This window comes from Dermochelys coriacea, chromosome 10, assembly GCF_009764565.3.
Source record: "Dermochelys coriacea isolate rDerCor1 chromosome 10, rDerCor1.pri.v4, whole genome shotgun sequence".
NCBI classification, from domain to species: domain Eukaryota; kingdom Metazoa; phylum Chordata; order Testudines; family Dermochelyidae; genus Dermochelys; species Dermochelys coriacea.
Window position 1 is genome coordinate 80,058,315 of NC_050077.1, and position 24,704 is coordinate 80,083,018.

The window sequence follows — 24,704 nt, forward strand, 5'->3', positions numbered from 1 at the left end:
ACCTCAATAGGTCATCTAGTCCAGTCCCCTGCACTCAGTGAAGGACTAAGTAATAACTAGACCATCCCTGACAGGTGTTTGTCTAACCTGTTCTTAAAAACCTTCAGCAACAGAGATTCCACAACCTCCCTAGGCAATCTGTTCCAGTGCTAAACTACTATCCTTGTAAAAACCTTTTATGTACTTAAACTCTTAGCATGTCCCTCTTCAGTCTTTTCTTCTCCAGACTAAACAAACCCCATTTTTTAAAATCTTTTCTCATAGGTCTTGTTTTCTAGACCTTTAATCATTTTTGTGCTCTTCTCTGGACCTTCTCCAATTTATCCACAACTTTCCTGACAGGTGGTACCCAGAACTGGATATAATGCTCCAGTTGAGGCCTTATCAACATGGAGTAGATTGGAAGAATTATTTCTTGCATCTTGCTTACAACACTCCTGCTAATATAGCCCAGAATGATGTTTGCTTCTTTTGCAATAAGTTACACTGTTGACTCATACCTAGCTCATGATCCACTATAACCCCAGATATAACCCCGAGCGGCAGCGAACCAGCGGAGCAGCGGGGACAGCAGAGCAGCTCACAGCAGGAGTTTGCCTGGGACTGGTAAGTATCCGAGTGTGTGTGTTTGCTTGCTGAGGAAGTATCCGAGCGTGTGTTTGCTGGGAGGGAGCCTGAGTGAGTGTCTGATTGGCTGCTAGCCTGCAGGGGGCGGGCATTAGGGTGTCTGTGTGTTTGCGTCAGGGAAGCCTGGCTGTTTGAAAATAGCCAGAGCCTCGCGAACCAGCTGAGCGGCAGCGGAGCAGCGGGGACAGCAGAGCAGCTCACAGCAGGAGTTTGCCTGGGAGTTCGCCTGGAGTGAGCCCAGTGAGGCTTACATCTTGCCAACGTCTCTGAGAAAGCTCCGTAGTAGGTAGGTGATATGGAAGGGGGGGGTTCAGCTGTTGTGACCTGCACTGGATGTGCCATGTTTGTCTTTCTTCCACAGGACAGAAGCGACTTTGTCTGTACAAAGTGCAAGCTGGTCTCCATATTGGAAGAGAAGATTGAAGGTCTGGAGCAACAGGTAACGACCCTGCGTTGTATACGAGAGACTGAGGATTTTCTGGACCAAACTCAGGATAGCCTTCTAGGGGCACAAAGCTCTAAAGATGTAGAGCAGGTTGCACAGAGGAGCCAAGAGGCCAGTGAAGAAGCTTGGCAACATGTGACCTCCAGAAGAGGTAAGCGGAATGTCCGGGTTCCAGTAACACAGACACAGGTAACTAACCGCTTTCATGTTCTCTCCACAGGTACCAATGCGGAGAGTGGACCAGATGATATGTCTGGGGGGAGAAAGCAGAAGGAGACTCCGCTGGTTGGGAGGCATGAGATGCGATGTCCTGAGGTTGGAGGTTCCACGACCACCACTCCCAAGAGGAGAAGGCGGGTGGTGGTGGTCGGGGACTCTCTCCTCCGGGGGACTGAGTCATCTATCTGCCGCCCTGACCGGGAAAACCGAGAAGTCTGCTGCTTGCCAGGGGCTAAGATTCGTGATGTGACGGAGAGACTGCCGAGACTCATCAAGCCCTCGGATCGCTACCCCTTCCTGCTTCTCCACGTGGGCACCAATGATACTGCCAAGAATGACCTTGAGCGGATCACTGCGGACTATGTGGCTCTGGGAAGAAGGATAAAGGAGTTGGAGGCGCAAGTGGTGTTCTCGTCCATCCTCCCCGTGGAAGGAAAAGGCCTGGGTAGGGACCGTCGAATCGTGGAGGTCAACGAATGGCTACGCAGGTGGTGTCGGAGAGAAGGCTTTGGATTCTTTGACCATGGGATGGTGTTCCATGAAGGAGGAGTGCTGGGCAGAGACGGGCTCCATCTTACGAAGAGAGGGAAGAACATCTTTGCCAGCAGGCTGGCTAACCTAGTGAGGAGGGCTTTAAACTAGGTTCACCGGGGGAAGGAGACCAAAGCCCTGAGGTAAGTGGGAAAGCGGGATACCGGGAGGAAGCACAGGCAGGAAGGTCTGTGAGGGGAGGGCTCCTGCCTCATACTGGGAATGAGGGGCGATCAACAGGTTATCTCAAGTGCTTATATACAAATGCACAAAGCCTTGGAAACAAGCAGGGAGAACTGGAGGTCCTGGTGATGTCAAGGAATTATGACGTGATTGGAATAACAGAGACTTGGTGGGATAACTCACATGACTGGAGTACAGTCATGGATGGTTATAAACTGTTCAGGAAGGACAGGCAGGGCAGAAAAGGTGGGGGAGTAGCACTGTATGTAAGGGAGCAGTATGACTGCTCAGAGCTCCGGTACGAAACTGTGGAAAAACCTGAGTGTCTCTGGATTAAGTTTAGAAGTGTGTGCAACAAGAGTGATGTCATGGTGGGAGTCTGCTATAGACCACCGGACCAGGGGGATGAGGTGGATGAGGCTTTCTTCCGGCAACTCACGGAAGCTACTAGATCGCATGCCCTGATTCTCATGGGTGACTTTAATTTTCCTGATATCTGCTGGGAGAGCAATACAGCGGTGCATAGACAATCCAGGAAGTTTTTGGAAAGCGTAGGGGACAATTTCCTGGTGCAAGTGCTAGGGGAGCCAACTAGGGGGAGCGCTTTTCTTGACCTGCTGCTCACAAACCGGGTAGAATTAGTGGGGGAAGCAAAAGTGGATGGGAATCTTGGAGGCAGTGACCATGAGTTGGTTGAGTTCAGGATCCTGACGCAGGGAAGAAAGGTAAGCAGCAGGATACGGACCCTGGACTTCAGGAAAGCAGACTTTGACTCCCTCAGGGAACAGATGGCCAGGATCCCCTGGGGGACTAACATGAAAGGGAAGGGAGTCCAGGAGAGCTGGCTGTATTTCAAGGAATCCCTGTTGAGGTTACAGGGACAAACCATCCCGATGAGTCGAAAGAATAGTAAATATGGCAGGCGACCAGCTTGGCTTAATGGTGAAATCCTAGCGGATCTTAAACATAAAAAAGAAGCTTACAAGAAGTGGAAGCTTGGACATATGACCAGGGAAGAGTATAAAAATATTGCTCGGGCATGTAGGAAAGATAGCAGGAGGGCCAAATCGCACCTGGAGCTGCAGCTAGCAAGAGATGTCAAGAGTAACAAGAAGGGTTTCTTCAGGTATGTTGGCAACAAGAAGAAAGCCAAGGAAAGTGTGGGCCCCTTACTGAATGAGGGAGGCAAGCTAGTGACAGAGGATGTGGAAAAAGCTAATGTACTCAATGCTTTTTTTGCCTCTGTTTTCACTAACAAGGTCAGCTCCCAGACTGCTGTGCTGGGCAACACAAAATGGGGAAGAGATGGCCAGCCCTCTGTAGAGATAGAGGTGGTTAGGGACTATTTAGAAAAGCTGGACGTGCACAAGTCCATGGGGCCGGACGAATTGCATCCGAGAGTGCTGAAGGAATTGGCGGCTGTGATTGCAGAGCCCTTGGCCATTATCTTTGAAAACTCGTGGCGAACGGGGGAAGTCCCGGATGACTGGAAAAAGGCTAATGTAGTGCCCATCTTTAAAAAAGGGAAGAAGGAGGATCCTGGGAACTACAGGCCGGTCAGCCTCACCTCAGTCCCTGGAAAAAATCATGGAGCAGGTCCTCAAAGAATCAATCCTGAAGCACTTAGAGGAGAGGAAAGTGATCAGGAACAGTCAGCATGGATTCACCAAGGGAAGGTCATGCCTGACTAATCTAATCGCCTTTTATGATGAGATTACTGGTTCTGTGGATGAAGGGAAAGCAGTGGATGTATTGTTTCTTGACTTTAGCAAAGCTTTTGACACGGTCTCCCACAGCATTCTTGTCAGCAAGTTAAGGAAGTATGGGCTGGATGAATGCACTATAAGGTGGGTAGAAAGCTGGCTAGATTGTCGGGCTCAACGGGTAGTGATCAATGGCTCCATGTCTAGTTGGCAGCCGGTGTCAAGTGGAGTGCCCCAGGGGTCGGTCCTGGGGCCCGTTTTGTTCAATATCTTCATAAATGATCTGGAGGATGGTGTGGATTGCACTCTCAGCAAATTTGCGGATGATACTAAACTGGGAGGAGTGGTAGATACGCTGGAGGGGAGGGATAGGATACAGAAGGACCTAGACAAATTGGAGGATTGGGCCAAAAGAAATCTAATGAGGTTCAATAAGGATAAATGCAGGGTCCTGCACTTAGGATGGAAGAATCCAATGCACCGCTACAGACTAGGGACCGAATGGCTCGGCAGCAGTTCTGCGGAAAAGGACCTAGGGGTGACAGTGGACGAGAAGCTGGATATGAGTCAGCAGTGTGCCCTTGTTGCCAAGAAGGCCAATGGCATTTTGGGTTGTATAAGTAGGGGCATAGCGAGCAGATCGAGGGACGTGATCGTTCCCCTCTATTCGACACTGGTGAGGCCTCATCTGGAGTACTGTGTCCAGTTTTGGGCCCCACACTACAGGAAGGATGTGGATAAATTGGAAAGAGTACAACGAAGGGCAACGAAAATGATTAGGGGTCTAGAGCACATGACTTATGAGGAGAGGCTGAGGGAGCTGGGATTGTTTAGTCTGCAGAAGAGAAGAATGAGGGGGGATTTGATAGCTGCTTTCAACTACCTGAAAGGGGGTTTCAAAGAGGATGGCTCTAGACTGTTCTCAATGGTAGCAGATGACAGAACGAGGAGTAATGGTCTCAAGTTGCAATGGGGGAGGTTTAGATTGGATATTAGGAAAAACTTTTTCACTAAGAGGGTGGTGAAACACTGGAATGCGTTACCTAGGGAGGTGGTAGAATCTCCTTCCTTAGAGGTTTTTAAGGTCAGGCTTGACAAAGCCCTAGCTGGGATGATTTAACTGGGACTTGGTCCTGCTTTGAGCAGGGGGTTGGACTAGATGACCTTCTGGGGTCCCTTCCAACCCTGATATTCTATGATTCTATGATTCTATGATTCCTTTCCACAGTACTCCTTCCTAGGCAGTCATTTCCCATTTTGTATGTGTGCACTCAATGTATAAAATACAAGAGATGATAGCTGCATGTACACATGTAAACCTATAGTACTGTGGTTCTCTAATTGCTTTCTGAAACAGTTTAGCTGGGCAAACCAGCATTTGTTGGCCCAAGTATCCATTTGTGTACACAATACCCCACTTTATAACTCCAGATATGGGGACACAGTATTACATGTCTGCATGTTTATTTTCATAACAGGTGTGATTACACCCATTAAACAACAGACAATTTGGACTAATACTAGAACACTAGATTTGAAGGAAAATATCCAAATTGATTTTTCCCCTAATCTCTGTGAAAGATATGCTTTAGTTCTACCGCGACTATTAATCCAGGGTGGTCCAATAACCTGTGCTAGGCAAAAGGTCAGACTAGATCATCACAATGATCTCTTCTGGCCTTAAAGCCTAAGACTCAATTAATCTAACATTAGATAGAACAAACAGAACAACAGTAGCAATGTCTGTTGCTTTATTCTATTCCTTCAAATTTTCTGTCTTGCTCAGCCAGCAAAGCTAAAATGTGTTATCAGTCCATTAGTCATCTCCCCGCCAGCCTCTCAGCCCCTCTTCTCACTCCCTCATCCCCAAAAGATAGACAGAAGCAGAGACAAAGATGATAAACCTTCTGGTTGCATGTGACATTTCTAATCACAGTCATTCTGCCTGAGAATAGTGGCTGGTGATTGGACATGCTTGCACCTGGGCAGGCTCCTCTGTGTATCTGGACTGAACTAATAGACATGATAGGAGTCATTCGGTTTTTATTCAGCATTTCCTTTTTCTCTCTTTAAACCAAGGAAAGCATTGACAGAGATAATCATATGCCATGTGCAGAGATGGCAGTCATAAACACAGACAAGTAGCAATCAATCACTAAAAAGCAGATAGCTTTGCAACTAGGAGTAGAAGGATTAGATTTGTACTGGTAAATGTCAGTTTCACTGTACACATGAACTGATGAAAAAATATTCCCACAGATAATAATTGAAATGGAGCTAGGCAAAGTAAGAAAAATGCTGCTAAAGGACTTATTAGAGTTTGATTTAAAGATATTTGCTTTGTTTATTTTGACGTGATGTTGACAAGTTGTGATTTTTCAGTGTTGTTGTAGCCATGTTGGTCCCAGGACATAAGAGAGATAAGATGTGTGAAATAGTATCTTTTATTAGACCAACTTCTGTTGGTGAGAGAGACAAGGTTTAGGAATACACAGAGCTATTCTTTAGGTCTCGAGGGGGGAGGGGGGATGGCAAAGAAAGGAAGGCAATGTGTTTCCAGGCACGAGCAAGAGATCCCCAGCTGCTTACCCTGGATTAGCCCTAAAGGGCATATAGAGCTTGCTAATTATAGAAGCTTCTATTACCTTTTGAAACTTAAAATTGTAACTCATTTGTGTATCTATGTTTATCTGCTTTAACCTTATAAACAATTCTCCTGTTTAAGGAATCTTTATATAGCTTATTATAGGATTGGCTACAAAAGTTGTCTTTGGTGAGAGATTTAAGGTGCAATTGAACTGAGGCAAGTGACTGGTCGTTTGGGACTGGGAGTAACTGAATATTGCTGTGGTTCTTGGTGTAAAGGACCATCTATCACAAAGGCAGGCTCAGCTGGGTGGCGAGACTGGAGTGATTGACGTTTACTGGCATTCGCTGATAAAAATCTAATCCTTCCAAGATGATTTAAACTCAGTCCATTGAACAAAAACTGGACATGAAGAGCTTTGGACCAGAATTGATTTAAAAAAGAAAAGAAAATAGTTGTGGGTCATTTCTGAGTTTTTACAATGCAGTAATTGTGTGAAGACTGATTACAACTGTCTTTTTGTTCTACGTTAAGTTATTTTCTGCAAAGATGGAATATTCTTTTAATCTTCTGTGGAGACCAACTGTTTTTGGAATTTTTTCCCTCTTATAGTAAATTTTCCCAATGAAAAAAATCCTAGCATACAAAAACTTATATAAGGCTGAAATCTAGTTCTTATCTGGGCAAAACTTTCATTGAGATCAATGAGAGTCTAGCCTGAGTATAAATATCACTAGGACTATTTGACATGGATGGAATTTTTGGAAGAAGCTTAATGTTAGCTAAGTAGCTAAATCCCTTAGGCACTGATCCTGCACCACAGATGTCAATGGCAGTTTAGCCATTGATTTTAGTGGCAGCAGGATCAAGCCCTTAGAAGCCTTTCACAGTCCCAGCCTAAGTCTCTGTATAAGTGTCCAAGGACCAAGTGAACACAAGCCTCCTTGATCCATATGTGCAACTTTCATTCCTTTCTTTGGTAAATTGAAGTCAAAACTACTTTAATGAGGTTTTTTGCGAACAAATTAATTTTAACTAGTGGGGTGCCCCAGTGACCTCTGTTTTGCAATTTCTAATTTTATGTGAAACTTTTAGTGAAGTGTAGAAACTGCTTTAACAGCTGCAGAAAAATCAGGAGCCTACTGGATTGACGCTGCTGCGCTTAACAGGACTAGCAGTCCTTCTTCCCATGAAAGGTTCCAGTGAACTCAATGGGAGGTTTGGGTCTTCAGCACATTTAAAAATCAGGGGAGGCAACTAAAAGGACCAACATGAAGAATGCAGATATGGAATTGAATGCCCAACTTTATTCATCCACCCTGGAAAGTTTTGACCCAGTGAATATTATGGCCCAGTTGCAGGGAAGTCAATGGAGTTAATACCAGGGATAAATTTGATCCCAAACCAGCACAACCTGAACCATTATTCTGATTTGGTAAATATCAACTATATGCTTGGTTCCATGCAAGACCCAAAAATAAAGACAGTCCCTGACTGAAGGGGCTAACAATCCAAGAGACAGGTAGAGACAATACAAAGGGCGAAATTCTGACCACACTGAAGTCAACGGAAATACTGCTATTGATTTCAGTGGCAGCAGAATTTGACCCAAGTAACCCAAGTAATTTGATTAGTAACCTCACTCTTATGGAAGGAAGATGCTAACTTAATGTAACAGCGTGTCTGACAGTCACACCCTGTACAGAGGCATAGAGCCCTTCTGTTGCCTCACCCTGGAGTCAGGAGCTAGGACCCTGCATATGGATGCAGAATTGTTCTGCTGACTCACACTGGCAACAAGACCAGGCACTCTCTCTCTCTCTCTCTCTCTCTGAACTCAAGCTTCTAGCTTCAGGGCTACTTTTACAACCTGCAAGGCCCAAGCAACTGTTGAGTCCCAAGCTGCAAAAGGGGAAATCTGGACATAAGATGCCTCTCCCTCTGCTGCTGGAGAAGGATGGGGGTCTAGCAATATTTCTTCTCTTTCTAGTTTCACTGTCAGAAAAGAAAAACAGGCTTGTCACTCAGACTGAAGTCTGGCACGAAATGCGAGACCCTCCCACAAGAGAGGAGTCACTAATGGCTACTCACTTTGCTTCTGCTTAAAGCCATCCCCACCTACCTTGTTTCCCGGTCAATCTGGCCAATATCCTGACCTCCCTTACATTCAATGAAACTGACTTTCTGCTGCTGCAGGCTACACTGAGCAGGGGGGGACACAGAACAGGAAACGGGGGAGGAGAGAAAACAGGCAACAGGGTGGAAGATGGAGAAAATGCAGGGGGGAATGAGACAGGACGCAGGTAAAGGGATAAGGGGGCGAATGGAAAGGATAATAAAGGGAGGGGACAGCAGGGAGCAGGAGAGGGAGGGAAAAATAAGGGACTGGTAGTGGGAGGAAAGGAGAGATGGGGAGAGAGAGACAGCACGAGGGAGAAAAAGAGTTCCCAACCTGGACCAAGGTTTGTCCTCTCCTCTTACCCCTCCACCCAGGTTGTCCCTCTGCCCTCTAATACGGGAATCTTATAACAGCTCCAGCTCAGTGCCTCAAAGGCCTGCTGCCTCTTATCGAGTACAGGGATGCTTATAAATCCAACTTTCTCTGGTCTAGGCACACTCAACACCCCAGGGAATTCCTGTTGTTTTCTTCTCGCACTTTTTTGTGCTCTGTCCCTGGGACGGTTGTGACCCCAGCCCTCACTGTAAATGGACATGTACTCCGAGTACAAAGTGTGCACATTTCACTGCAGAGAGCGGGGATGGCATCAGGCAAACGGTTTAGGAAACGAAAATCATTAAGGTGACCGTTAGGGGATTTATATGCTCTTTTGTCTTAATTGTCTAGAAAACTGTATAGAAAAGCAGCACATTAGAGGCCAGCCTAGCTAATACAATGCTGTACCACATTCTCATGAATAAGTAAGACAGCGGGGAACCTAGAAGAAAAGCTAGGCCATATATTTTGATAAGTACTCTAAGAAAAATATAAAATCCATTGTTTTTCTATTTAAAACACCATGACAACCTTTTAATTGAACGATTGACAGAGGGCAGTAAAGGAAAGGAAATGGCTTCCAATCTGATCTAAAACATTCTCTGGGTTTTATTCCCTTCCAGCAGCTGAATATTTTAAGAGGTGAGGTGACAAACTGGCACTCTAGGCTGGGAAACCAAGATAGGTGCTAGATTTGTCCTTTTCAGAATTCATTGCAATTATTTCAGAAGGATTAGCTGTGAAGGCTCATGCTCGTGGAGATGAACCTCAATTTTCACAACTATTAGCTTTTGCAGTTTCATTCTGGGGAGCAAAAGCGTATAATGTGGAGGTGGGCATCTACATGCAAAAATAATGCATTAAAAACAAAAATCAATCAATCAATCTATTGAAAAGGCAATTCCATTATTTACATATCTGCCTTAACTTTTCTCAGCGACATCTGTGGAGCCAAATTTTCTATTATATCGGAATGAGATTTTCTTTTAATATTCAGGAGGGAGGATGCATGGAAGCATTTTGCATATCCTTTATATAGTAGTATTACTCTTTTTTTCTTAATATTGCCTTGGTGGCTTTCTGGTTAGAAGAGCTACATTTGGCTCAGAATGACGCAGACCATCACTTTTTGAGCAGACGACCCCAGTTAAATCAATTACAACTTTTCCCTAAAATAATCGCTTGCTTGATGTGGCCCCACAGGAAGAGTTCTTCTCACCACTGAACAGCGTCTAAATATCATGCCAAGATGTCATATTCTGAACCCTTTAATCACAGTGAGTAGTTCCGTAGACTGCGAATAAGTCCAACTGAAGTCCATGGGAATGTGTTGAGTAAGATACTGCACAATGTAAGGGTATTATACTCAACCTGAAAGAACCCCTACTGAGCAGCAGTGAGCATCAGCAGAGCTACTGGTGGTCCCTTAGCACAATATTCACCAAGGGGCTAGATAACTTCTTGCAACTTTCCTTGACGTCTGGGTATTCTGCACAGGGATTGATCAGTTAAACAACTAACAGTGAAGTAATATGGATTATTGAATTTATGGCTCATTCATTTACTTTTGTTTTATTAAGAAGTGGAGATTTAAATTTAAATAAATGCCAGGACAGCAATTCGATGGTTCTTCCATGACTTAAACTTAGATTGCTAAAACGTTGAGATCTATTGTCTCCTTGTTGCAGATGCTGAGGCTCCAATTACCATGCACAGAGATCATGCAGATACACATATGGGACAGCAGACCTTTTTTGTGTAACTCAGGCTGAAGCATTAGGATGCTTCGTTATTAGAATGTTTAAAATCAGCAGTCAAGAGGCATTACTGTGGTATATTTCCTTGAACTGATAAGAACATTGCTACAGTGGGGTGTGATAATATCTACCTTACTGGAGCTGTTTCCATCCAGATTATTGATAAAGAAGCGTGAAGTCACACCACATGACAGAGTATGGTAGCTTGGATTGGAAAAACAATGTACACTGCCGCTACCTTGAAATACATCTGGGAAGAAAACAAGTCATCACAAAATACTTCGGAAGCCATAAAGATACTTTGGAAGTCGCAAATGGGTAATACACTTTAGGGAAGATCAGGTCCCAGAAACTGATAGGCATCTACACTAGTAGATATATCAAATTTCCAGATCAGTTAAATTATCTTGTATTGACCTAAGAATGGTGTGGAGCTCTTTACTATTAACATACAAACGATTACAAATCAGCCACAAAAGCAAAATATTTAAGGAACATGTAATTTTATCTTTTTGAAGATGATCAATAAAAAAATAAAACTATTTTCTGGTAGACAAAGTTCATTATATTGTAAAGATGAAATGCAAAACTTGGAGAATGGCAAGTCTATCGCACACTTTCTTCTATAGATTAAACCATCTAACAGTTAGTTTACAAAAACAGTATTTATGAAACATTTAATTACAACCTTTTATTACGAGTGTATAATATTAGAAAGAAAGGTCCTGTAAATGTCTGTACTAAAGGGTTAAACATATTTTCTATAGGTTTCAGAGTAGCAGCTGTGTTAGTCTGTATTCACAAAAAGAAAAGGAGTACTTGTGGCACCTTAGAGACTAACAAATTTATTTGAGCATAAGCTTTTGTGAGCTACAGCTCACTTCATCGGATGCATCCGATGAAGTGAGCTGTAGCTCACGAAAGCTTATGCTCAAATAAATTTATTAGTCTCTAAGGTGCCACAAGTACTCCTTATATTTTCTATAGCTGTCTTTGATCAAAAGCTTAAATGAAGGAGTTCTGTACCACTGAAATGCAAACATCAGTAATTATATTGGTGAGTTAAAGGCACATTTCTGTATTTCTTTTGTTAAGAACACGCTTATTCATTGTACAAAATATTTTACCAAGAGTAGCATGGTATTGATATTGGCAATTCTCCTGTAAACTCCAATCCAGATTTTTTTTTTTCAGTTTAACAATAAATTGTTGAAATGTGTCTTTGAATAGCAAAGGAAAGGATGATAGGTTAGAAAGGTTAAAAAAGAAACAGCACAAGAGGCCAAGCCCTGTAAAGAACACACAGATTAGTTTTACACAACACGTGTGTATTCATGTGAACATGTACTTTGCTCTGCTGACATCTTGTGGAGATCTAGTTTGCAAAGTATTCAGTTATTAAGTAAATGTTTTCATCTGTACTGTGCACAGAACAGAAGTGCTAGGGCAGAATACAGAGTAAAGAGGCCACACATGAACCTACACCTTTGACCAGGCAGACTTGTTGCTGGATCACCCAGAGCAATTTAGTGAAGAGTTGATGGCAACAAATATACTTTGACTGCAATACAGAGCTGAATTCTTGCATTAACTGTGATACAAACTTTTAGTTTCAGGTATTTTTGTGAACCTACTGCCAACAAAGTACATCACACCAGAGTATTGTGATTCCAGGCGTGAAGGATTAAAGTTGGTGTTCTGTATTCTGGTCACCTCTTACATAGTGTTTTGTTTGTGGGTCTCTGTATTTAACTTCCTTCAGCTAGGATTTGTGCATCTATCTTTAACCATAGCACCCCAATAACTAAACTCTTTTTCCTAAGTACTCAGCTACGACAGTGCAAGGGGCTAGATAAGTATCTAAATATGTAGACAGACAGATCCAGAGTGAATATACAGTATGGACAATGCTGCACATTGCAGGGGAAAGGGAGACTAGATGGCCTGCCAGGACCTTGCCATCCTTAGGACTAGAATTCTGTGACATTTACAATCAAATTTAACAGACATCGCCACCACTGTGCGACTGCAAACGAGAACTGCAATAGAACATAAATGTGGTAGCCATTATGTGCTCATCAGAAATACAGGAGTTCACACACAGCCTTAAATCTGCTTTACTGAGAGACAATGTTCCCCAGGATATTTGGGTCCCCCCTCTCTTCTAAAAGACAGAGGATCTTTAGCTTTCACCAAGACAACCTCTACAAAAGATCAGATGAGGCAGTACCCCTGAGAGCTTCACAGAAGTATGTGTCAGTATTGTGTACGTCACAGTTACAGACTTGAATCCACCTCCTGGCCTAGAGGTGAATACATCCAGCTGAGTCATATTGACATGTAACCTCACTGGGACAACAGGAGGACACAAGGATCTGCTCAAGCATGTCCCCTGGTGAAATCAGGCCAAAGAATCCCAAGTGAGGCAGTGCAGCCAGGCACAGAATCTGGTAACAAAAGAGGGAATTTAGAAGCAATGAAATAATTAAAAAACAAACCACACACCAGTGTATTGTTTTCTTCCATTCCATTGGCCATGATCGTGTGATAGGATCTGCAGCAGCAGACTCCTACACCAATGCAGAGACTCAAGGGAGCACATGGACTCGGGCTATTTAATTACAGTGTAGATGTTTGGGTTCGGAATGGAGCCACGGCTCTAGGACCCTGTGAGGTGGGAAGATCCCAGAGCTTGGGCTGCAGCATGGGCCCAAACCTCTATGTTGCAATTAAATGAGCCCTTTGCCTGAGCCCAAGCCCCATAAGCCTGAGTCAGCTAGCACGGGCCAGCCACAGGTTTTTTAATTGTAATGTAGACAGACCCTCACACACAGTAAAAATAATATGTGACCCCGTTATAGCTCTAGTTCTGTGATATGTGGTTTAAAATACTCTGCTGGAAGTGAGTGTATAGTTCTCATCTCTGGGCGTATGCTCTTGCTTTCAAGCTTCGGGGAGAACTTCTGGTTTCAGTTCCATGTGATGCAGCTTAGATCCAATATTTTGCTCTCCCTGCCTGGCATGGCTCTCTCCCATCGTTAGCCAGGCAGATCTGAGACCAGAGAGTCTATTTTACTGCCACATTCTTTGTCCACTGATGCAAAATAGTCTAAGGATTGCCCATGGGGCCCTCTGTTTTTATAATCTCTACTACACGGGAGCATGGATTTTTGGCCTCAGTCATGTTTGAAAGTCAAAGCTCTAACACCATCTTTCAGAACTAATATAATGTGTGACGTTGGAAAGGAATTTCATTGTTTACTGTACATCTCTGGGAGCCAGCGAGCCGAAAGGGTGCAGACACAGACTCCGGTCACAGGAGCAGCCCTAGGCCAGAAAAGGAAACTAGTGAAATAATGGTCTTGGCATCACACTTTGTGCACAGCACAGAGGATAACCATGTTGTGGAGCTGACCCACTTATAGCTTGATCATGCCGTCCTTATTCAGCCAAATTCCCACTAAAGTCATAGAATATCAGGGTTGGAAGGGACCTCAGGAGGTCATCTAGTCCAGCCCCCTGCACAATCCCCAACTAAATCATCCAGTCCCTGGGTGCTGAAGCTTCATACTTCCTAGACAGTGGCAGCATGGCTACGGCTAGGTTAGAAGCTGCTCCATACAGGCGAGGAGGACGAGAGAGTCACTGTAGGTACCTGGGAGTGGGTAGAAATGCCCTTATCCTATTGGGCCCTCAATTCAGGTACAGAATTCCAGTGTCAGCCTGAGGTGTCTGTGACATGAGTGGTGGCACTAGAGAACCTCAAGGTTCGCCGTTCCCTTCCCATCATACACACCCCAACCCTCCAACCAGCCTTCCCTAACTGTGCTCCTGTCTGACTCTCTAGGCCCCTATTTCCTTCTCTGTGCTCCACCTCCTGGCTTCCTGGGCTATAGAAGGAGTAGGCAGCAGAGGCTGCTGAGCATCCCAAATAGGTGAGGGAAGGGGTCAAAGATCAGGGAGTTACAGACAAGCAGAAGACAGCTGGGGGAGGAGTTGATGGGCCCAGTAGTAACTGGGCAGGGAGTTGCATGGAGTCCCCACGTGTTACTTCACATCAGGCCCTACGAAAACGAAGACCAGCTCTGCAGAACTATTTTTGACACCAACAGAAGATTTGCACAAAGAGAGCGGATAGAATAGCCAGGTCAGACAACATGGTACATCTTCCTACCAGCACGTGGAGATGGGGGGGAAGCACTGTTCTTATGACCCTAGTGAAAAGGATTGGCTGACCCTGCTCAGTTACAGGTTCCTCCGCAATAACAATTCTATTGTCAAAAAAATCATATAAAGGAAAAATTCAAACACACCCAAATCCAGACCCAAACCTAAAAACCCCCAGCTCTAGCTTCCCCCAGACAGGATGAGATGGACTTGGAAGAACTAAAGTAATTATTATCCAGTGTCTCTCTAGGGAAGCCTAGACAATGACACCGAGCCCCAGCATCAGCTACTTGGAAGAACAAAGAGCTGGCAGGTCAGCCTGTAACTGGGCCACCCTGGAACAGGGCACAAATGTCACATGTAAAAGGATTTATTTTCTATCTTTGCAGCAGGTCCTGACGGTGTCCCAGATGCTGCAGCATGTGGAAAATGTAGAGCCCATGTATTTGTGCAGAGGCCTGGAAGTCACCCATCCCGATGACCCTTTCCCTCTGCATGTACAGCTGCTCAAGAGCTAGGCCAACAGGTACAAGTGACAAGGCCATAATGAGTCCTGGGATGGAAAGTTACAAGTTGGGGGGGGGATGAAGAATGTGGTCTAAAGAGATCCAGCAGCCTGAGAGAGCAAGGCCTCCTGGGCTAGTCCTGGGCTGCCACAATCTTAACGGCTCTGTCTATGTGGCACGGGCAGAGGAGTGGTCTGTTGTGTACCGTGCTGGGGAGAGAGAGGCAGTGTCCGCTCCCAGCACTAGCAGATCTTTTGACTTGATGAAGAACGTCCGACTGGGAGGCCATCAGGTTTAACTGAGGAGTTCTCCGTTTGCAGCAAATCAAAGAGGAAAGGGAACTGGGGCAATTCTCACTCCCCTGTCTGGCTGGACAAGCTCTGCCCAGCAATTCAAAACTACAGCAATATTCCTCCATTTTCCAATGTGCCTCTTGCACATACTGGGTGCCATTCATTATAAAAGCAAACATATATATTAAGTTGATGAAGCTTTGTAAAGAAATTAAAACCGACTTGAAAGAAAATGAACGGCCGAGAGGATCAGAATGTTCCTCCCCACTTGGGGGAGGGTTGGCTGGCTTTGACTTCATTCCTATTGACCGTCAGCTCCACAGCTGCAACACTTGTCTTATCGGGGGTTCACAGCTTGGCTCTTCCAATTCTATTGAAGTGGCAAATTGCATGCCAAACTGTGCTGGTCTCTGGCCTGATGGTCAGGGGAGCCCTCTTTGGCAACTGTCCCACACTACATTTTACACAAATAGGCAGCTCAGTCAGAGAGATGTGTCCGTTGTGACTAAAATCCAACAAGGGAGGTAGGGAGAGGGGATCAGAGGACTATTGCTGGCGGATTTTATCTTGTAGCTACCAGGTGAGGAGGGCTAGGTGGACCAGATAAGAGCTCAGACTGAGTGGATGAAAGCCAAAGTCTGAGATGCTGCATATCATCCCGTCTCATCTTTGGGGGTTACACTAGATGACCCTTGTGGTCCCTTCTAACCCTATGATTCTAGGATAGCAAAGCATGCACATGCCATCAGATCCGAAGTCTTGATGCCTTTGTAGAACCCAGCACCTGAACACATCCAAGCTGTGAGTGAGTCTGACCAGCTCAGACTTTGTTGGACACAGACAGGCCTCCTTCCATGTCCTTCATAGTCAGTTCTGACCCCAAACTGGCAGCAATTCACACCCAAAAGAATTCCTTTCACACAGGGCATGATTTCTCCATGTAGCCAGCGTGGCTACCGCAAGTCTGACACAGCAATGAGTAGCAGGACTTGTGAAAATACATGTGCTACCTCTATCTCCCCCAGGTCCTGAAGCCTCTGTTCACCTCAAGAACAGGAGCTCCAGTCACTCGGCCATTTAAGGGACAAACCACAGCTAGAGCGCTAATGCTTATAGGGAGCTCCCTACAGGGGGGCAAGATACAATCTCCCAGCAGAGAATTCACCATGGAGCATCCTACTCTATATTAGTGAAGGAAGAACCAAGAGGGGGAAAAGGTCACTAAAGAGAAGGTAAATTTCTCCAAAACCTAGCCAAGCCATGAAGAAGAGCTTCCTCCAACTACGGGAGATAAAGAAAACAAATGAGCACGTCTGCCCAGCTACTGTTAAAGCTGACTTTACACCATAACAAGAGCTTGGTTTTTCTCTCCCCCATCTTCATCAGCTGGTAAGAGGACAGCAGGCAGGGGCTGCGGAGAAGGTGGTGTAACTAATTGGGAGGGGGAAGATCTTCCCTCCCAAAACAGAAGATGCCACTGTCAGATAAAAATCCCACAATTAACACAGTCATCCCGTTCCTCACTTTAATAACCTGGATCCTGCAGCTCCTTGCAGGGGAAACTCCGATTGACTTCAATGGGGAATGCAGTCCACATAAGGGCTGCAGGACTGGGTCCTATATATTAAACACTGCACACATCATGCCATGGTACCAGGCAGTATACTATAGTTATTTTTTCATACGCTAGCTAGTTGATATCAAGCTGTGTGTTGGGCGTGCCCCCCAATCCCTTAGTGAGTGTAAAAGCTCACAGCATTTGGAGGAAGACAATAGGTACAATTATTCCTGAAGCAAAGTGCTGCACATTGTACACAACAAACTCATTTTTTCCAAGTGAGAGTAATGTAAATCTCCATTTGATTAACATAAAAAGACCCTTACCAGAAAGTGAGTAATCGGTATTAGTCATCCTCATGGCTGGAGTGTAAGATACACTTGGCATGTCATGCCCCTTCTCCTTCTGTTTCCGTCGATACCACACAAATAGTGCCAGCAAAACCATAATAATTAGAAGGAGAATAATAATTCCAGTGATTGCTCCCACTGAGTGCCTCTCTGATCCAAGAGCGGGACTAATTTTAGTATAGGGATTTAATTCTTCCATCATAAGAGCCGCTGTTAAAAATAATTCATAACACACTGTAAATTGACTAGCACAAGTCATATTTCAAGGTTTATTTTTTAAGAAAGTACTTTTTTTTTAAAGCACACAGAATTTCACCATACCTTGATCGCACCTGATTCCTTTGAAGCCTGGACTACAGTAGCATGTACCAGTGACATGATCACATGTAGCATTATTCATGCATTCGCATAGCTGTTTGCAACCATATCCAAATGATCCAGGTGGACACTCTGTAAATTCAAATAAAAGGATTGGAGAGAACCTTATTACTTTTATCAAGAAAGGGGGAAATCAAGCTTGACATCAATGGGGCCAGGATTTCACCCACAGCATTCAGATTAATATTTTAATCCAGAAGGTAAATATTCTTTATTTATTGTTCACTTGTACAACGCTGCCCGTCTGTATCCACCCATTGTCTCTGGTCTTATATTTAGGATTGTAAGCTCTTTGGAGTAGGGTCTGTCTTTTTGTTCTGTGTTTGTACACTGCCTAGCACACTGGGATTCTGGTGCATGACTAGGACTCCTAGGGGCTATGGTAACACAAACAAATAAACAAACAAACAGCCTGGTGTGCTAGTCAGTGGGTTTTAATTCTCCTTCTGGAATAGTCTGATAGGACTTTATGGAAAAGAAATTGATAGGGTTCTACAGAAATGAAAAAATTTCCCTAACAATTGCATTAAATGCCCACAGAATTTAATAGAGAATAAGGTCCATTCTACAGAATTTCAGAAGATGTTCAAAAATTCTAGACAGAGGTTATCATTCGGCATTAGATTCTGTAGAACTTTTCCAGAAGAGTTGCAAATGTGATTTTTAATGTATATTTATAAGAACCCAATAGATTTTTACTAAAACACCACATACATTCATAATTACCTCCACTAATACCAAAAGATAAACAGAATAGTGCAGATGGAATTACAAAATTGAGCATTTGAATGGTTTGCTTTGCTTTGCTTATACGATATTAGACTTCCTGTATTTCTATCACAGACAAAATGATTGAATGTCTAACTGAGAAATTTATTCATACAATTACCATGATGGCCTATTACAATAAATCTGTAGGCAGCTTATTATGCTTCTTCAGGCAACATTCAACAACAAATTGAAAGAAAGCCCGTAAACGAGTTCTGGCAACTCCTACTACTTTATAGAGAAGGTACATTATTGAATACATATACAATTGCTATGTTTCTCAATAATAAATGTTACTGGTTTTAAGATAGGACTTCCTATATTTTACTATGAACAAGTGGCACAGCATTGTGGTATTTTTCCAGTGTCAACCTTAGATAAGTAACATCTTGTAGCCAAACGTTAATATTAAGTATTGAATATTAGCCAGTATCTGTATAATGATTCGTTACATATTTAATAAGTTATACAATTGTTTCTCTCTCTTATTATGCATGCAAATTCCTAGATGAGAAAAATAAAATTGTTCTAATTAGTGCAGTTTTATATCAATTTAAAGGCTAGGTTTTCAGAATGAGGCACAAAAAGGTTATTTGGATTTGTATGCTTCAATTACTGTGTCCGATCGTAGCTGGTTTCCAAGAAAGTTTACCCTTTCATAAGGATATCAAGAATATGGAGAGTGATTGTAAATACTAAAAATAAAAACGAGTTTGGGAAGCATCAGAAACCCTTAGGTTTCAGGGCATAAGGCAAGCTCCAACTAATGGGAGAGAAGGAAGCCTTCAGTGAAGGCAGGTTATCCCATAAATAGGGATCTGCAGCATCTGGTACTGGCCACTGTTGGTGGCAGGATGCTGGATTGAACAGACCACTAGTCTGTTCCGGTACGGAATTTCCTATGTGGTTATGTTCCTATTGCATACACAGTGGCAATAAGTGTGCATACAAATGCACAACTAACATGCTAATGAGCGTCTTGTGAAGTTTTGGAATAGCCTTCCAAGGGAAGCAGTGGGGGCAGAAGATCTATCTGGTTTTAAGATTCTACTTGATAAATTTATGGAGGACATGGTATGATGGGATTTTGGTAAGTAATTGATCTTTAAATATTCAGGGTAAATAGGACTAATCCCCTGAGATGGGATATTAGATGGATGGGATCTGAGTTACCCAGGAAAGAATTTTCTGTAGTATCCGGCTGGTGAATCTTGCCCATATGCTGAGGGTTTAGCTGATTGCCATATTTGGGGTTGGGAAGGAATTTTCCTCCAGGGCAGATTGGAAGAGGCCCTGGAGGTTTTTCGCCTTCCTCAGTAGCATGGGGCATGGGTGACTTGAGGGAGGCTTCTCTGCTCCTTGAAGTCTTTAAACCATGATTTAAGGACTTCAATAGCTCAGACATAGGTGAGGTTTTTCGTAGGAGTGGGTGGGTGAGATTCTGTGGTCTGCGCTGTGCAGAAGGTCGGACTAGATGATCAGAATGGTCCCTTCTGACCTTAGTATCTATGAATCTATGAGTCTTGTACACAATCTCTAACTGAACATATTGAGCAAACCAGTTACACAGACACACACATGTCCTTGCATGCACATACAAGCAAACATATTAATGCATTGCATCAATATATACACATATATCTAAAAGGTTGAATAAAAGAACACATACTTAAAATCCTAGAAAATTATTTCTGTGAGCTTCTATTTGCAATTCTGGCAGAAATGTAACATCACCTGAAGCAGAGCTCTGTGCAAGCTCAAAAGCTTGTCTCTCTCACCAACAGAAGCTGGTCCAATAAAAGATATTGCCTCACTGTAGCGGGGCGGTCACCCCACTCCACCCCGAAGGAGTTAAAACAGCCCTGGAAAAGGGCTGCCCCCAGGAACCATCAGGGTAGGCTACTTGGGAAGGCAGCCACAGCTGGCCCTATAAGAGGGCTGAGGGCCAGGAGCTGTGGGAGTCTCACTCTAGCCCTGGAGTGGGAAGGGTGAGCTGCTTGGGAGCAAGGTACCTGAGGCGGAGCAGTGCCGGGGAAGGGCAGAGGGAACTGGGGAGCTCCAGCCTGGTAAACCCTCAGGCTGCAGGCCTTGGTGAAGGCCTATGAAAAGGTACAGGGGCTGCAGAGGGACAGCCCAGAGATAGGCAAAGGCAGCAGGTCCTAACCCCTTGCCAATGGTGAGTGGCCATTACACTACAGTCTGCCCCAGTGAGCGGGGGCTAGATGATGACTGGCAGTAGCCACTGAGGCAAGGTGGGTTTAGAGGGTTGGGGGTTCCCCTGGGAGGGGAGACCCAGAGTGGGGGGTACTGAAGAGGGCAGAACCACAGGGTAAGGGGCACCAGGGTCTGGGAGGGACACGGGGCCAGCAGCAGGCAAGACATCGGTCTGCAGAGCGCATGCCGAAGGCTGGAAGGAGCTAATTCCCAGGAGACCAGCAGGAGGTGCTGCGCCGGTGAGTCGCACATCGCTACACTCACCCATCTTGTCTTTATAATATCGGCTAGGCATACACCAGTATGCAAGCAAAGAAATCAATTGGACTAATGTTATGAGGAAGTTGAGCTAGATTTCACCCTATATTTGGAACTCAAATAAGCGTGTGGGAATTCTCTTTTGATTTACCACATTAGACAAGCTGGTAATTATTCAAGTACAACACATGCAGTACCACTACGCTATTCTTTGTTAGAAGTTGTTTGGGCCTCAGTATTAAATAAGCCAGGAAGAAATTGACAGCAATTACAATCACAAATGCCAGCATCCTTGCAAAGTAATTTAATTCCATTGTTAAACACCACTCACTACTCTAGTTAAATGCACATCCTTCCAAAAATGCCATGCACTTACTTTAGCTACTGGTAAGAAGCTATTGTCCATTTGATCTATTTTCACCTTAAAAGCTAAACTTTCCTCAGGTTCAGGCCGATGGCACAGCAGAAATAACAGCAGCAAAAACAGAATGTAAGGCTCCATGGCTCAGTTAGATTCCATTCTGACTCAGACCAAGGAGCAAAAATCCCCAAAGTGGGCTACTTGGACCTTGGGTCCAGGCACATGGGAGTAAGGGAGGCTACTTCTCTGCTTGTCACCTCCCCAGGTAGGAAGGGGAAGGGAGCGGACAGAGTCGTGTTGCTCCTTCCCACCCAGATCTCAATTGCTGGACAGCATAACTGAGCAGTCAAGTTCTTGCTAGCAAGAATATACACCAGGAATAAATTACTAATCCATGGACTTGGAAGCAAGGAGAAAGCATGGGAGGACTTGCTACTCAGAGAGCTGTCCTTGAGTCACGATGCCACCTGGGGCTGCTCATACACTACCCCTTGCCCAAGTCTGTGCCTAAAATTAATCTCTAGCCTCTAGCTGCTGTAATACCATATTGGTTTCGGAAGTCAGAGGGTGACTAAGATTCCTGCTGCCCAAGCAGGGGCTAGTGCATTGTAGCTGTGATATCCGCAGGTATGGGGCAGTGATAGGGTGATGCACAGTGAACACCCCTTAGTGGTAGTAAAGAATTCCCCGAAACTGCAGTGCTAGCAGCTCACTAGAGGGAGATTTTTCAAAGGCATAAAAGGGACCTAGGTGCCCAGCTCCCATTGACTTTCAGTGAGAGTCAGGGGCCTAACTGTCCTGTGTATCTTTAAAAATTTCCCCCACAGCATCTAAATCAGAAAAGACTGGTTAAAATGCTTCGATGCAAGGGTGACGGTAGGTGTTATAGAGGGCGACGGGTGCTATAGAAATCCCTAAGGAAGGAAGGCAGTGATATAAATAGAAATGTCTCTTTTTGACAGGCCTCCTCCTGTTTCTTAAAACTCTTTTGTGTGAATCAGCTGCTTGGGCAGCGAGGCCCTCCTGATGGCTACAGCTGGGATATCATCGAATGGTTCAGAGCCAGCTTTGCCAATCAGGTTTTGTCTTGACATCCCATCATTCCTTGGGATGCAAAGATGGTCATTTGTAAGGTTCATAAATGGGACATTTCTGTTTTAACTGCTCTTTGCTCCCCCATGGCTAAGGAGAGCCTGCGTTCTTTGCTTTCCTTAGCATGAAATGTGTGGCAAGCAAAGCACGCTGCAGTCCATGTAATTCTGAAAGACAAGGGTTATCTAGGAACGATGTACACATTCCAAAGGTCAATGAGCACATGACCACTAGGTCTGCAATACTTCACATTTGCATGTACAGCTTCCTGACTGCATGTCTAACTAGCTGATTTGCATGCAAAACTGTGGATGCAGCTGTTGCATGGGGTTTTGAACATTTGTCACTTTATTTGTATTAGTGCTAACAGGAGCTCTGCAGCAAATGCTCTGTGTACTGAGGTGAGATATACAACTTGTTGAGATAACATCGAAGAGCAAAGGAGGCAAAAATCATTGAACACAAATTTGAGCACATGCCAGTAGCTTCTTATTAGGAAGGACTGCCCCACCCCACCCCACTCCTTTTTCATCCTGCTGTCTGTTTTACACTGAATTCGCTGTACTGTTCCACCATCCCACAAACAGGCTGAAATGCCTCAGAGGACCAAGCGCAGTATCAGTTTAATATCTGAAAGCCCTGCCTCCAGAAACTGACTCTACCCTGCACTGTCATGAGGACATATTCCATGAATTCACAGGCCTCTTCCATCTCATGACTTACGAATATTTTAATTTTAAAAAGCATTATATTTGGAAACATCAGATTATTCCATATTTTGCTACTTAGCAAGCATTTTGTCAAAAAAAAGCATGATTTGTTACTGACTGCCCAGTAACAAGTTAGAACCCCAAGACAGATAAAGATCCAGGAAACCTGGCACTGTTAGAACCCAAAGGCAGAGACGCTCCATGAAGCCTGTAATTCTGTATTGATTTCTATTTGGGAGATAAATCTGTGTTCCATTCCTTTAAACCTGACAAACTATAGCAGAAAACAAAGAGAAGATTAGTGATTAGCCTGAATATTTCCCAGTTTTTCAAAGACATTCAGGGAATACGTTCATTACAGCAAACCTCTTTCAAGTTGAATTGAGAGCAGTACCAAGTCTATAATTTCCACCAAGATTCTAAAGGGAAAAACACCTCAGGAGGACACCTTGGAAAATGAAGAAACATTGCTGCTTACTTTGCTCACACTGTTTGCCCGTAAATCCAGTTCTGCATGTGCATTGCCCAGTGATGTGGTCACAATCTGCTCCGTTCTGACACTGACAAACATTGGCACAATTTCTTCCATAAAAGGCCGCTGGGCAACCTGTCAAAAATAAGAACAAGGAAAGAATCAGAAACACACAAACATAAACTCAGTAGCATTAAGAGTACAAAGTGTTTTAAGGTCTACATATTTTTAATAATATTTTTTGTTACTCTAAATGCAGAGAGGAACCTCCAGTCAATGTTCTTGGACAGTGTTTCCCCACATCTTTCAGAATTGCCTCTTTAGTGATTCAAAAGAAAACCTGACCATCTATATAAACTGTACTTTTAAAGAGTAAAAGAAGATGGTTACAGAAAGAAATTATCTTAAAGGCTACAAATCAATCAGTTATTTGTAAATGAAGGGAGCTTCTTGCATGCCCTCCAAAATTCCACCTTCTCTCTTACAGGAGCCTGCTCAAGGCTTGAAACCTGGCCTTGACAGGTCAAGAAGCCTGCTGTATTTTTGTCTGGACTAGGCCCTCGGTGTCTGGGCATTTAAAGGCCTGGATCTTACTTACAGCCTGTGCAAATATGAAAACAAGTCACAAAACTATGTGACTAGTATCCTTTCATTATGGATCTTCAATACCGATGGGCCTTTCTTGTGTGCGATAAGATAAAAACATTTGCAGATGTTAGCATGTGTATACACACATAGTGTTGAAATGCTCGGAACTGACACAAGGTGGCAGCATGTACTCTGGTAGATTCACCGCCAAGTGAACAGGGTCTCTAAAAGCCTTACGCTGAGTACAGTAGAGCCCAGTCCAGCCAGCAGTACATCTACATTCTCCATCGTAAGGGCTGCACATTGCTCCGTTGTGGCAGTTGCACGTGTGAACGCAATCTGGTCCCCAAAAACCTGCTGGACAAGCTACAAAGAGAGAGAGAATGCGCAATTAATAACTCGGACTAATAGGTGATCATTACTGATGGTTGTTAAGTGATCAC

The 24,704-nt window shown here is 44.1% G+C and overlaps 1 protein-coding gene across 4 annotated transcripts in view; it reads right to left on the reverse strand.

Moving 5' to 3' along the window:
- The window catches only part of MEGF11 (multiple EGF like domains 11), a 384,734-nt gene that overhangs the window by 30,546 nt on the left and 329,484 nt on the right, over nucleotides 1-24,704 (reverse strand). For 3 of the 4 annotated variants that reach the window (XM_038420566.2, XM_038420568.2, XM_043493759.1), the window contains exons 18-21: nucleotides 24,499-24,627; nucleotides 23,680-23,808; nucleotides 17,742-17,870; nucleotides 17,397-17,630 (exon numbers count right to left, since the gene is read on the reverse strand). In XM_038420566.2, coding sequence (XP_038276494.1) covers nucleotides 17,397-17,630; nucleotides 17,742-17,870; nucleotides 23,680-23,808; nucleotides 24,499-24,627 — 621 coding nt within the window. Of the gene's footprint in view, nucleotides 1-10,677; nucleotides 10,797-17,396; nucleotides 17,631-17,741; nucleotides 17,871-23,679; nucleotides 23,809-24,498; nucleotides 24,628-24,704 lie in introns of all 4 variants that reach the window. The other variant, XM_043493760.1, reaches the window with a different exon arrangement.